The 15,402-nt window shown below is 37.6% G+C and overlaps 1 protein-coding gene and 1 pseudogene across 6 annotated transcripts; both read left to right on the forward strand.

Moving 5' to 3' along the window:
- Positions 1–45: 45 nt before the first annotated feature.
- On the forward strand, positions 46–5,965 carry LOC125194063 (putative E3 ubiquitin-protein ligase RHG1A). Of its 6 annotated transcripts, XM_048092067.2 has the most exons (8): positions 253–618; positions 709–751; positions 1,963–2,371; positions 2,456–3,712; positions 4,862–4,915; positions 5,058–5,156; positions 5,249–5,389; positions 5,501–5,965. In XM_048092067.2, exons 3-8 carry the CDS (start codon positions 2,051–2,053, stop codon positions 5,630–5,632), a joined length of 2,004 nt encoding a protein of 667 aa, XP_047948024.1. In that variant the 5' UTR covers positions 253–618; positions 709–751; positions 1,963–2,050; the 3' UTR covers positions 5,633–5,965. The 6 variants fall into 6 exon arrangements, with proteins under 6 accessions (XP_088912534.1, XP_047948024.1, XP_047948021.1 ...); XM_089056408.1 differs by lacking the exon at positions 253–618 and adding an exon at positions 46–117 and having other exon boundaries at positions 1,963–3,712; XM_048092064.2 differs by having other exon boundaries at positions 1,963–3,712.
- A 2,055-nt stretch (positions 5,966–8,020) lies between these two features.
- LOC125194062 (subtilisin-like protease SBT3 pseudogene) lies at positions 8,021–10,312 on the forward strand (annotated as a pseudogene).
- Positions 10,313–15,402: the final 5,090 nt, after the last annotated feature.

Below are 15,402 nucleotides of genomic sequence, written 5' to 3' on the forward strand. Positions count from 1 at the left end.
ATGCGGGAGAAAGAGAGAGGTGCTTGGCGTGAGGAATTCGGAAACCATAAATAAAAAAGACACCCAAAAATCATGTGCCATTTGCATTCGGCGCGGTCTCGGTCTTAGAACAAACAGGCAGGTGACACAGGTCATTTTGTGAGCTTGATTTCACAACACATAGACCCCATTATTTTAACACCACCGTAAAAATTCAATCTTTATCTTTTTCCCCTTTTGATTATTCTGTTTTCTTGTTTCACTTTACTCTTATTTCGTATCCATCCCATCTATGGAAACTGCTGCGAGCGTGAGAGAGAGGAATTAGCTCGTTGATTACATTTATTTGGGCACTGTTGGTTTGTGTTCAAATTATGTCGCCTGTGGCCCTATGGCTGTGGGCTTATTGGTGGGGTGTTTTGAGTAAAATAAAGCTTAAAGATTACTGCCCTCATTAATCCCTCCACCCATCTCTCATTTTTCACACCACACCACCCAACAGTTTCATTCCCCACCCCCTCTCTCTCTCTCTGTCTATTCAGAATTCTCCTTTTTTTCTTTTCTTGATTATATATTGTGTCTGAGTTGAGGTTTGTGTTCACATCTTAGCCATTTCTGCTTTGTCTAAGGAGGGGAGAGGTGGTGACTATGGATTTTTTTTAATCATCTATTAAAAGCTTGCTAATTTAGAGGAACATTGTTTTGATGATTGTTTTTGGCTTTGTTCAGGTATCGCGATAGATCTACGGCCTTATCTGCTTATCTCTGACTGGTAATATTTGCCAGATTCTCTCATCTTTGTGTGATCTTTGATTGATCCTATGTAAACTAGTTTCTTCTTGGTTAAAAATTGAGTCTTTTTTGTTCTGTGTTTTTTCTTGCTTTCACGGGATTCACCCTTTTATTTGGTTGATTTTGCAAAAAATTGGATGGGTTTAGCATCTTTTCTGTCTGTTTCTTGAGTAAATTATGAATAACTCCTGCTTTAGAATCCTTCTTTATTTCTGGTTTATGCTCTTAGAAGATGGTCTATGTATATCTGGTTGGTTGAGGATTCATTCGATGCAAGTTGAGTCTTTAATTAATCTCAATAGTGTTTTATATCATGTTCCTATTCATTTGTCTAACATAATAGTGTTTCTTGTCCTCACACTAGTGATTTACCATCAGCTAAAACTGGTGATAAAAGAGTGAAATTCTCCAAGACTGTGTACTCGTCTTTGAGTGTTAGTGTGTTTTGTTTCCTCTTTTTCTTTGAACAATCATAGCTCAATGTTGCTGTTTGGTTGGTCATGCTTCTAGCTCACTTTCTTTGCTTTTACATTAGTGTTAAGTTGGTGAGGTTTTAAAAAAATTTATTTCTACCTTTTGGCTTCATATCTTGTTGCTCATAGCATTTGCATTTCATATTGTTGCATAAGTTAGAATCTGAATGTGTGGGGCTATATCATTTTTCACTTCGACAAGTAATTTTCTTTGAATCCTATGCTAGCTAGCATATTGTTTCATTTATCGCTCCTCCCTTTATCTTATGATGTTTAATGGAAATTCTTGCCGATGTCTCTGGTTTCACATTGCTCATAATATGATGTTGGTGCATGTTTGAAAAGATCCTCTGAAGCATGACCTTCTGGCATTGGTCAGTTGTGAAAACGTTGATATGTGAAAAGTCATCTTAAAAAGAGCTTCTAGTTGCCTAACCATGGTGAGAACCATGCCATGTATTTAACATAAAAAGAACCTAGTATTCAGTAGAAACCCCATAAACATCTTATGAGGAGACCTTAAACCTTGTACCAGTGGTGAGGTACTGCTATTTGATTTGAACAAGGTTTTTACTAAGTTCAATTAACCCTTTCTTGATTCGTTCCGGTTTATTTGTTTTTTTAGCTCTTTCATTTCACTATGCTACAAGGCACATCTGCTTCTATAAATTTATTGAGCACTTACATGGTACTCACCTTTTGTGTTTATTCCTTGCAGGTTCTCTGAGAACGGAAGTTCTAGATAATCAGTCGTCCATTCGTTTCTTCTGTTTTTGATTAGTTGGGTAAACTCATTGGGAGCCCTAATGCAAGGGCAAAGGAATTCTGTTAGTACATTGCCCGAAAATATAAGTTTTGATCATGGTTCTACGTCAACTGATGCCGGCATAGATTCCCAAGTGCCCTGGAATAATATGCAGACTTCTGCAGAAGCTCGGCTACCAGAGTACAAAAGTCCGTCAAGTGAGACCAACACTCAGTATTCGCATCATATAGGGCACAGTCAGTGGAGTTCAGGTGAAACTAGTTCTGGTGCTGCACAATGTCAATCTGATCGTAGCGAGCGAAAAAGAGAGCACAGACGGAGTGTCCCCTCTCGAGCTGCTCTCGACTTGGATGAATGTCAGGTTGAATCATCTAATATTACCCCAGTGGATAATGTTGTTGTCAATGGGCAAGACAATCAGACATCAAACATCTCCCTTTTGCAGATTGCTGCACCTGATTCTATCACTCAGGATCTTAACATGTGTTCGGAGTTTGGAGGCCAAGAAGGTGGCGACTTTCAGGAAATTGAGCATCCCAATAGACACATATCTGTTGGATCATCGAATGAGAAAATGCCATCTACTGGTAGCTCCTCTGATGCTCTTGGTATGTCTTCCGGGTGTCGTTCTTTGGATGGTCGACGTCTATCTTGCAAGAGAAAAGCCCTTGATGTACAAGTTGGACAGTCTTCTGGAGCAGGAAGTTCAAATTGTTTCGAACATGCCGAAAGAAGTCAACGGCATGCTGTAGCATCTGCCCCTCCTCAGATTTCTGCTGCTAGTACTATAGGTATGTCAACTCCACCGACAGATAACCCTGTCTTTAGCAATGTGTCAGAGCACCGAAACTCAAGAATTCGGCTTGAAGTTGGAGAAGCTGTTTCCTCAAATCCTTTGCCTTCAAATGCTAGAGAAACTGCTGGAAGTTCTCGCAGAAACTTACGTTTGCGCTTCAGTAACACTCATCAATTGGGTTACGCACCTGGTGCCCCATTACCAAGAGAAGCAAATGTACCTTCCTCTTCTAGGCATTCATCAAGGGTATTTCTTCGTAATCGTCTGCTTGACTTGAACCCAAACCCTCCTGTGGAGAATGAAAGTCTTCATGGTCAATCAATTCTTCAGCGTATTCCTTCTGTCCGTCAAAATCCTCATTCTAGATGGAGTGGAGCCTCTAGCTCAAGAACGAACAATTCATCTTCTGCTGGTATATCTCTAGAAAGGGAGAGGGATCCTATGCTTTACGAAGAATCTATTTCAAATATCCCCAGAAACATTTCAGAGCATCCTATGTTTATTCCTCCAAGTGAGATGGAGGGTCGGTCTCAACAACCTCCAAACTGGAACTTATCCAGTGGGGTTAACTACGCTCCTGAGAATGCCGCACCTGCTTCTCGGGCAGGCTCCACTTCAGGGATTAATTTGTCTTTACCTTCACCTACTTGGTCTCATAGGAGCTATCCACAACATCCTCGTAGATTATCTGAAATTGTTCGAAGATCTCTATTATCTGCAGCAGGTACCGAACCTGGAGGTCAAAGTAGCACAGCACCCGGTACATCACAAGAAACAGGACTTCCATCTGGATCAAACACAAGGTCAGCATTGTTGGAGAGACACCTGGATAGTCCTTTTGCTTTACCTCATTCGCTTCGGAGCATGGCTGATGATATTGAAGGAAGAGGCAGTGCGATGTCCGAGGTACATTTATGTGTTAAATATCTGTATTTTCATTCTTATTATGCAAGTGTCAAGTGTGAATAGTTGTGCATGAATCATGTCACAGCTTCCCATGATGTTTTTCATTTTACTCATGCTGCATGTAGTTGTGCTATGTACTCAATTATATCTGACTTGGGTATGATATCTGATTTGCAATCTAGTTAGTGATGTATATGGGTACGGGTAAATCATGTCGTAGGCCTACTTGAAGTGGTATGGCCGAACTAATTAGGTTTGGGACACGTAGAGGAAATTCTTAAAGCCAGTTGGTTAAAGGTTGAGGTAATAGATCTTGTTTACCCAACGTGTAACCTTCCCATATGTTTAACTTATATATATACACTATAATTATTTTTCTTTTAATTATAAGTGTAAGTTTATGACAGAATAGTTTCATTTTACTAGTTTTCTTGAAAGTAACTATTCGATCACAATGGAATAGCTAGATGACTGTGCAAGGCGCTAGAGAATTTGCGAAGTAGATTACACCTTGCTTTTGTGGATTGAAGTTCCATCACTGGGTATTCATGAGTAATGGAGTAGAAGTATATAAAATTGAAATATTTACAAACAAAAAATGTTGCATCTCCATTGAGAAAAAAGGATCATTCTTGAGAGTAAAATGTATCTTAACTCACTACTAATTGTGTGAGTTTATTTCACACCTCATGGTTGCCTCATATATGCATGACAAATCGAACTGCACACAAGCTTTATCCTAGATTGTAATTTTTACATGACATTTAAACGTTGCAACTACAATGGCACCCGCAATACCACCGTTAATATGTTCACAAGTAGAATGGACCCCAAACTATCTAGACTGAGTGAAAAGTTGCATAACAATTATATAAAGTATGACATACTCTTTGACAGTCTAATAGTACTAGGTTGACCTAGTTCTTTTCTGATAACAATGATATTGATAATTTACAATGTGCTTATATGTTACTTGTACTATGCTTTATCTTGGTCAGTGGATGTCACTAGATTATAATCACTCATTTGATTCGTCTTGCTTGTAAGGTTTTGCTACTTCTGCATTTTATGATAATGAACATTTCAAGGTAAGTATATGAAAATATCATGTTTGCAAATGCATTTAGTAATTTAAATTTCGTTTTTTAGCAGATTCGCCACGTCTTGGATCTCATGCGAAGGGGAGAGGGCTTGAGACTCGAGGTTAGTTATTCTCCTCTTTGTTTGTATTTCTCAATTCGAGATCTAAAAATTTGCTGGTCGTGACCCACGACAAGGCTGTAATTTGAGAAAAATGCAGTTGAAATTTCCAAACTTAATACTCTCTTCTATGCTCGTTTGCTAGGATATGATGCTTCTTGATCACTCGGTCTTCTTTGGGATGGGTGATATACACGATCGTCACCGGGACATGAGACTGGATGTAGACAATATGTCTTATGAGGTGAGGCGCGTTACGTTCATTTTTCCATTTTTACACTTCACTCCAAAATTTTCTTTTTTGTCAAAATTACAATTTTTCGTTTCAAATCCCAGGAGCTTCTGGCCTTGGAGGAGCGCATCGGAAACGTATCCACTGGATTGAATGAAGAAACAATAATGGCTCGTTTGAAGCAACGTAAATATGCTGAAAGACAAGCAGAGCAGGCTGAGACGGAGCCGTGCAGTATCTGTCGAGTACTAACCTCTTTCCTTCCACTTGATATGATTCAACTATAACTGCTTAAGCCCCTCCCTTGTTTTTTTCTGCATCCACCCTTGATCGAGACTCTGCGTTACTTGATGCAGGAGGAGTACAATGACGGGGAAGATCTTGGCACGTTGGAATGCGGGCATGATTTTCACAGGGACTGCGTGAAACAATGGCTCATGCAGAAGAACTTATGCCCCATATGCAAGACGGAGGGACTGTCTACATGAAACGAAGGCAAGCGTGCCATCTCGTCTAGCTGATCTTCAACACGGTTTTTTCTTTATCTTTGAGCCATTTGAAGGTAAAAAAAAAAGGACCTTGTGGATTTTGCTTCTGGTATGCCTCTTCACTCGACTCCATCCATATAAATTCAAGGAAGCAAAAAAAGAAAGGAAAGAAATTTATCATGCCCTCTTTATGCGGAGGATCATATTACATTTATTTTATTTTTGAATGAAAGTCGAGCCTTAGTCGAATTAACATTAGATTATGGAAGTTAAATGTTTTTGTTTGATCATTTGATGTGCTTTTATTTTATACAGTAGTTTGTTTTTTAACCATTTTTATTTGTCTTGGCATTTATCATTCATGTTTGAATGCTCTGTTGCTCGTTACTAATTTAAATATATATCAGATAAAAGAGATAATTTGGACAAAATTTACTACTCCGTTTGTATACGATAAAATGTCTACTATTTGATATTCATGATAAATTTCATTTTTTGAAATAGATTTTTAGAAATGTATTACTGAATGTGTATAAAAAAATTACAATAAAATGTCAATATTAAGAAATATGAAGAAGAATTTGGATGAAAATTTTTACAGAATGTGAGTATATTAATTTAGGGAAATGGTATATTATGAGCTTCTTATGTGAATGTCACTGTCTCTGTCTTTCGAAGCACGTTTAACGTTGTTTGTTTTGTTTTATATATTTAGTTTGATTCGATTAGATAATTTCGAAGCACGTTTAACGTTGTTTGTTTTGTTTTATATATTTAGTTTGATTCGATTAGATAATAAAATGTTATCGAAATTTTTAATTTCATAAATTTTGTAGAAGTCAAAATTATTTTATTAATTAATTTTGTATGAATTTGTGAAATATGCGTGAAATGAGTGAATTTTGTGGTATATGAGTGAAATAACTTTTAAAGTATGGTATATTTATGTTTCGCACTCCAACAAACAACATTATTATTTAAATAAAATAGTCTTCATCGACTTACTTATTCTCTTCTTTTATGCAGCCAATGTAAATAATTCTACTATCTATTGCATACATTTAGGTATCACACTCCAACATTATTAGGGAGTATTTAAATAAAAGAGTCTTCGTCATCTTTCTCATCCTCTTCTTTTAGTTTTAAATTTTAGTGTCTTGCCTATAATAGTACTGAAACTTTTGAAATCGTATCTCAATAACGAAGTGACTGCCATAGAAATTTCTCCAATCTTCAAAATTGATATCTCCTAATTATCATCTATTTAAGACGATTAAACTAGCTACTCATGCTTTAAACGGAAGGGGACAATTACACAAAGACAAGTCTACTAAAAAAATACTACTATTGAATCAAAATATATAGTTTGGTTTGACAAATCTCATATATAAAGCCGGCAATGGCACTAATGCAGAGCAGAGAAAAGACTATGAACACAAATCCTTCTTCTTGGATGTAACTATTAAAAGTAGATAATATAAATCTTTAATCACATACTCGTTTTTTGGAAAACTGTGTAATGTTTTCTTGAATCCATAGTGAAATGTCTTGGAGGAATTAAAAAAAACTGAGGAAATGAAAAACTGTAGGAAGGGAGTTAAAATTCCAGAAATGAAAAAAAAAATGGCATGTTTTGGATATGGATTTCCAACGGGCCTCTTTTAAGAATTTCGTTATGTTTTAGTCTATATTTAACTCATCCATTAGATCAAAATATGATTGACTAGCAATTTTTGACATCATTAAATATGGACCAAAACATATATTTGTATCAAAAAAATAATCGTAACACATATGTCATGTTTGGTAGGGGAGATAACTCATCTGGGGATGAAATTTTATTAGCAAAAATGTCATTTTTGTTCATAAATGACCAAGAATGATTTAAAATATGTATTTATAATATTTTATTTATTTATTTATTCTATCAAATTGTTCATATATAGGACAAGAAATATTTGGGCAAATATACAGAACCAAATTTAAACTTTACTCTATATTTTATGATTAGTCGATATAAACACCAATAGGTATGAATTGGAACTTAATCCGAGTTGTTATCTAATAGAAAAGGTCCAGTCTACGCCAAACAGCAATTTCCATAGAGATAAAGTGCTACTAGAATTTAAATAAATTTAATAAGACCAAGTTATGAAAACTTGTTTGGATTAATTAAGTAATTAATAAAATAATTGACCTTGTTTCCTCCGTAGACCACCACAAATCAAACAGTATCGAAGGCCCCAAATAACAAAGCCACAAAGGCCGTCTTAGGGCGTCACGTTTTATACTAACTATTTTCTTCAACTTCACTAATCACACTGTCATCACACCAATCCTTATGTACATATATATAAGAACATAACACTGTCAACTCCTAAACACATCAAGAAATAGATAAGCATGGAGCTAATCAAACACCTCCCTTTCCTATTTCTTTTCACATTACTTTCTTACCATGCTAAGTTGGTCTTCGGAGAAAGATCAAGCTACATTGTCCATATGGACAAATCCTTGATGCCTAAAGTTTTTCCTACACACAACCATTGGTATTCTTTCACCGTTAGCTCCCTCAAGCCCACCACCACAAACTCATTCGATCATCACCACAAGCCACTTAACCTACTCTACACTTACGACAACGTCTTCCACGGATTCAGCGCAGTGATGTCCAAAGACGAAGTCGAAGCCCTGAAGAAAACCCCGGGCTTCGTCTCCGCCTACCCTGACAGAAGCGTCACGGTTGACACCACCCACACGTTCGAGTTCCTCTCTCTCAACCCCTACGCGGGCCTATGGCCGGCCTCTGAGTACGGAAAGGACGTGATCATTGGCGTCATCGACACCGGCGTCTGGCCCGAGAGCCCTAGCTACAAAGACGACGGAATGTCGGAAATACCCTCGAGGTGGAAAGGCACGTGTGAGGCCGGTCAAGAATTCAACTCCTCTCTATGCAACAAGAAACTGATCGGAGTCAGATACTTCAACAAGGGCGTCATCGCCGCGAACCCGAACGTCACCATCAGCATGAACTCTGGCAGGGACACGGAGGGGCACGGGACCCACACGTCCTCCACTGCTGCAGGAAACTATGTCGCAGGCGCCTCGTTTTTCGGGTACGCCTCGGGGACTGCGAGGGGCATTGCCCCTCGCGCACACGTGGCAATGTACAAGGTCATTTGGGAGGAAGGGCGGTATGCCTCCGACGTTCTTGCCGGTATGGATCAGGCCGTCGCTGACGGAGTCGATGTGATTTCGATCTCAATGGGATTCGACGATGTCCCGTTGTACGAGGACCCAATCGCCATAGCTTCTTTCGGAGCTATGGAGAAGGGCGTATTAGTCTCCTCATCGGCCGGGAACGAAGGAAATTTAGGAACTTTGCATAATGGGATTCCGTGGGTGTTGACCGTCGCGGCAGGGTCCATTGACCGTTTCTTCGCCGGAGGTTTGACTTTGGGAAACGGGGAGAAAATCACCGGCTGGACGACTTTTCCGGCGCCGGCTCTTGTGAAAGATTTGCCCCTCATTTATAAAAAGAATATATCTTCTTGCAATTCAACCGCAGCTCTGGCAACGGTTGGTTACGCCATAGTCATATGCGAGAAAGGCTCTGTTTTCAACCAAATGCAATACTTCTCCACCTCAAGCGTCGCCGCCGCAATCTACATCTCCGACGACCCCGACGTACTCGAGTTCACCGACTTCCCATACCCCGGCGTCGTCGTCTCCACCAAAAACGCCCAAACTCTGCTAAACTACGTCACCAAACGCAATGGCAGCGCGACCGCCACCATCAACTTCCAGCAGACGCTGGTCGGAGCAAAGCCTGCTCCGACCGTGGCGTCCTACACCTCGCGCGGCCCGGCGCCAAGCCACCCGGGCGTTCTGAAGCCCGACGTGATGGCGCCGGGTTCGCTAGTGCTTGCGTCGTGGATCCCCAACACCCTGACGAATATCATCGGGTCCAACATTGGTCTAACGAGTGATTTTATCCTGGCGTCGGGCACGTCTATGGCCTGCCCGCACGCCTCCGGGGTCGCGGCCCTTCTGAAAGGGGCCCACCCCGAGTGGAGCCCCGCGGCTATCCGGTCGGCCATGATGACCACGGCCGACCCTCTCGACAACACGCGGGAGTACATTAAGGACTCGTTTTTCAGTTACGAGATTGCCACTCCACTAGCTATGGGGTCGGGTCAGGTCGACCCGAACCGGGCTGCCGACCCGGGTCTTGTTTACGACGCCACGCCGCAAGACTATGTGAATCTCCTCTGCTCAATGAACTACACAAAGAACCAGATCTGGACCATAACCCGATCCGCTTACACATGCACCGACCCGAGCTCCGACTTGAATTATCCATCGTTCATAGCCTTGTACCAAAACAACACCGAGTACGGTGTGGTTCAGGAGTTCAACCGGACGGTGACGAATGTGGGGGGAGAAACGACGTCGTACAAGGTGAGAGTGAATGCGCCGAGCGGTGCGGCGGTGACGGTGGCGCCGACTACTCTTCAATTCGGGAAGAAATATGAGAAGCAGAGCTATTCGCTGAGGGTTGCTTATAGTGGAAACACGAGTGGAGTGGTGGAGTTTGGGTCGATTATTTGGGAAGAGGAAAGTGGAGGGCACAGTGTGAGGAGTCCCATTGTGGTGGCGCCGATGATTCCGGTTTGGTGATTGCAATTTGCATGGGACTTTCTTATGTAGGCTCTACATTAGATGGTCTTTGGTGATAAAGATTCAAAGGCTTTCTACTAGTCTTTTTTATTAATGAAATAAAATGAAAAATCCTATTTGAGCTTACTAACTTATTCTCGAAAAGATAAAAATTTACCATCGATCAAACGCGACTCAAATGATAGAATGTAGATAAAATCATAAATTAAGAATTAGATTAGAAAATGAGTTATGTAACTTAACTAGACATCAAACTCTTACCTTGTCGATTACTTCCTCCGTTACCTTATAATTTGTCACTATTTGATCTGGCATTAGTTTTAAGAAAAGTAATAGAAAAGGAGTTGAAAAAGTGAGTGGTATGTGAGTCCTATTTTTATATACTTAGTTTTATAGAATTATAAAATATGAGTGTGAATGAATTAATAGAATTTAGGGTCCACTACCAAAATAGTAAAAGTGAAATGTGATAAATTTATAGTGACGAATGAAAATGAAAATAAATGATAAATTTTCAGAACGAAGTGAGAATTAGATTAGAAAAATGAGCTTTGTAACTAAACAAGTTGATCATAATAATTTTATAGTATGTTAATTTTTAAGACCAGCGTAAATGTTTAAGGAAAGTATTCCCTCCGTCCCATTGAAGATGACTCACTTTTCTTTTTGGTTTGTCTCAACTAAGATGACCCATTACTTAAAATGGAAATACATTTATCTCTACTTTATTCCTTCTCTCTTACTGTACTCTCTCCTCTTAATACACAAAATATAACTGCATAAAATCTCGTGCCACCCAAAAAAGGGATCATCTTCCTTGGAACGGAGGGAGTATATTGTAATACCCTTCAAATAAAATTAGGTAGTATTGGTAATGAGACGATAATTGGGACCTTCAAAATGTAATGTTTGACCAGATACTTGAGAAGAAAACTTATGTTTAACATACTAAAACATCACTCTTTTCCACAAACGACATCTTGTAAGAAAACTTCAACATCTTATGATTTTCCATAAAGGCGTGATAAGACAGCTTTAATCGACTCCATTCTCCCATGAATAATCCCACAGTGAAGGAATGGACACCAATTTATAACGAGGTTTGAAACTATCACGCCTACATTATTTGAGAGAATTTTATGTAACATCGTCTCATCATATCATTCAAACATAGCCAAGCACCATATATTCCGTCAAATATAGATTTAGACTCTTAGAAAGATATTATTATGGTACAGATCGTGATGGTCTGTGACAAATTTTTATATAATTTTTTGTGTTTTATTTTACCGACCAAAACAAAATGTAGGAGTAATGCATCTGATTAATTATGAGTAATTTCTAAGAGCTTGGTTCTTTTAAATTCCAACTGATTTCGAACTTTAGTTTACGACACGTGCAAGGGGAGGGGCTTAAGCTCTTGTCAATCTCTTCATCCTCTTCATTTTACTAAGTTGATATTATTGGTGACCAAATTGCTCGAGGTTGGAGGATATATAAGAAGTGCTGAAATTGCATTACTCAAGTAACTTGGGATTACTTGGGACGGTGGGAGTATATTTTTTAACTTTCTAAATGAGCGAGGGGCTTCAATTCATCCATAGGCCTCTGTTATTAACAAAAATTTGCACCATTTGGTATTCTCGAAAGGACACTTATTTTATTATGCAGTTATATCCATAGGAATATATTATTAATTAATTATACAAAACCTCTTGCCAATGATCTAAATGAAGCCAAACGAAAAAAAAAATCAAATAAATTTTAGTAGACATATCACCAAACAAAGCTAAGCAGACAAACTATATCATAACTAATTAAAATTACATGAAAAAATGAATAAAAATATTACTACCATATATCTTCTTGGCTAACAATTCAATGTACAGAAAGTTCATACAAGTATATGCCAACCTACAACAACATGACTTTGAACAAGTAATCTCTGAACCTGGTTTAAACTCTACCAGGAACAAAAGAAAAAGAAGTTTAAAAAATGTATGAACAAATATTTCTAATGACCCGGGCCTCTCTTGCTGGGGCCTGAGGCCAAAATGATCATCAAACCTCTCACCGATATGCGATTATCAATCGTTCTTCTTAAATTTTCTGAAGAAAGTAGTGATGATGTTTCCATGCTGATGGTGTTGCTTGCTCCTTCCTTTCCGCCACCAGCAGCTGCGGCCGTGGCTAGCTGGAGGCTTCGACAGTCGGCCGGAGAAGACTGCAAGCTCATGATCAATAACACTGTTGTGAAAAGCATGAATATTGATGATCTACTATTTTCCATTTTTTGGGATATTGTTGAGGTAGTTTGATGAAATATCAAGTGTGGAATGTGTATTTATAGGGGTTTTTTATTTTGGAGAGGGGACGGTGGAGGCCTTTTGGAGTGGGGCCTAACGCCGCTACAACTCTCCTTTTCCTATGAGGTGGAAAATTTAGTATGACTATGTGAAGGTTTTGGTTGAATGTCAGAATGTGTATTTTGACTTTGTTGTGTAGGTTTAGACGTTTATTAATACAATGTGAGTGTATTGGTGTGAATTTGCATTTTGACTTCGTTGTGTATGTTTATAAGATTTGGCCGTGTATTAGGCTATAGTTTGTAGGTAGGAAGGTCTCTAGTATCTGGGACGGAGCCGGGAAATTATAGCCGAGGGGGCATTTGCCTATTCTCATTATACATTGAATCTGTTCTTGTCTAGTATGTCCTTGTATCCCATTACATATGAGATATTTATGTTAGACATAAGTTTTAGGAGTGAAAAAAAATAGAGAGAAAAAGTAGGAGAGATGATGAAGTAGGAGAGATGATGGAGTGTTACTTTTTGCATAAAGAAATATTTCACTTATAGTGGGACGGCCTAAAAAGGAATACGTCTATTTTCAAAGATTTGGATTGGAGAATGTAGAAAAAAACTGTTATTTTCTAACTTAATTATCATCCCATACTTCCGACAATACAAGTAACAATAAATGATGCAAGCCGAACGATGGGCACCAATAGGCAATAGCCATCATCAATCAAATTTAAGTTTTTAAGATTAATTAGATGGATGGCTAAATTTCCAGTCCAAACTCACATGGGAAAAGGGGGTAACAATGAAGTTGAACATGTCCGGATATCAGCTAGCTCCCAAACAAGAAGAGGTAAGTCTACTTTTTAGGTGTTGCAAATTGACTATTATAACTAAGTAGACTTAATTACAGGTAATGATATAGATTATGCTATATTTAGTAAGCAATTTGAAAGAATGGAATCTGCAAAAGCGTATATTAGTCTTCACTTTTACAACCTCAGAGTGTGGGATCTGCTGGAGTCGCGGTGCACACGTTTTTCTTTTTATGTCAACAACAGCCGTTGATGAGCATACGCGCACACGATGCATTCACACGCGGCGATGGACTTCGAAGAAAAGCATGGTGTGTTATGTTTTTTTATATTCAGAAAATACAATGCCCCTGTTATCTTAGTCAATTATCAATATTCTTTATAATAAAGTATACAAAATTAAATAGAGAGAAAAACGAAACAATTGACTAATTGAAAGTGGATAAATAAGAGGTGGAGAAAAAATAGGAGAGGGTGAAAAAATGAACTAACAAAAAAAAAAAAAAAGAGTAAAGATAAATGTACTTAATATCCTTAATCTTTAGATTTAATTGAATTTAATTAAAAATTAATTTTGTTATTTGTTATACTATTTTGTAGCAATAAGAAAGGAACGATATACAAACTTTATGCCAAACTGTAACACGATTTCGAGCTTGATTTGAATTAATTATACAATATTTAGCTAAAAATACTATTATTATTTTTAAATATACAAATATTTAAGTTAAAATTTCAAATCTGTTTTAATTTGTTGCAACATTATTAGCTTTTACGATAAATAAGTATGTCAATATTATAAAAATGAGTCAAGTTGATCACGGTAGATGAAGTATGAAATGAGTCTAATATATATTGTTTACTACTCCTTCTGTCGTCCATTAAGAGTCACACTTTTCCATTTTGGTCTGTCCCCAATTAAGAGTCACACTTCATTTTTACCATAAATAGTAAATAGGTCTCACATTCTACTAACTCAATTCACTCACATTTTATTATAAAACCAATATAAAAAAATGAATCTCACGTTCCACTAACTTTTTCAACCAACTTTTCTTTACATTTTTTAAAATCCGTGTCCGATCAAAGAGTGACTCCTAATAAGGGACGGAGGGAGTATCTTGTAAAAACTAGTGTAATAAAATGAGTAAAGAATTATTTATTTTGAATCTAACTTTCTTGTAAAACTATAATAAAATCTGTATCTTTTTAAACGTGAACACATATAGTAGGTATAAATGACGAATCATATTACAAATGAGTTGATGTTTATGAATTATGATCAAGTACAATTGTCAAAAGCATAAAATAGAATTCAGTTCGATTATACAATCAAATCAATCTACTCCATCAAAATACCATCCTTTCTTTCACACTAGTACTAATTTATTCACAAAAATTAATGTAGTACAAGTGATTACTGATTATTGTTCCATTTTTAGTAAATTTTCACAATACTTTACCCTAATAGTACATTTTACCAATATAACTCATCGATTTTTCTCTATTTCCTACTTATTCACTTCTAAATAGTTCAATTATATTTTCTCTCCTAATTTACCATTTTTGCTTCAAAATCGTTGTTGGTTGTGGTTGTAGAAGTAAACAATACTTCAATCCTAAAATAGTTATAAAAAATCTTTGAATTTGCTTGTGCCACCCATTTGTTAACCAACCTATAAATATTCATGGGCCAAAAATAAAGGGAAAAGTGAAGCGATAAATTGTCGGCTCGGCCGTTAAAAGAGGAAATAAAAGTACCTAATAATTTAGTATACAACTCTAATAATTCAAACTTTTGATGCTATACCAATATTTTGTAACCGAGGATTTTGGACCTACCTTATTTTATATTCAGAGTATATAGATGAGAATAAATTCAAAATTAATGTCAGCCCTACGGAGAAAGTTTATTCCCAAGCATGTTTTCTGGTGCCAGTTTTTCTACAAGACAGTCAAATCTGTTTTTTTTTTT

This window comes from Salvia hispanica, chromosome 4 (genome assembly GCF_029641045.1).
Source record: "Salvia hispanica isolate PSC_SH4W2 chromosome 4, Shi_PSC_v1, whole genome shotgun sequence".
NCBI classification, from domain to species: domain Eukaryota; kingdom Viridiplantae; phylum Streptophyta; class Magnoliopsida; order Lamiales; family Lamiaceae; genus Salvia; species Salvia hispanica.

What these genes read in the sequence shown, in the direction of transcription:
- LOC125194063 (XM_089056408.1), top strand. Translation starts at nt 2,051, where the DNA reads ATGCAAGGGCAAAGGAATTCTGTTAGTACATTGCCCGAAAATATAAGT. An exon ending in GAGGCAGTGCGATGTCCGAG is followed by an intron (nt 3,713 to 4,861) that starts GTACATTTATGT and finishes TTCGTTTTTTAG; the next exon opens with CAGATTCGCCACGTCTTGGA. An exon ending in GAGAGGGCTTGAGACTCGAG is followed by an intron (nt 4,916 to 5,057) that starts GTTAGTTATTCT and finishes CTCGTTTGCTAG; the next exon opens with GATATGATGCTTCTTGATCA.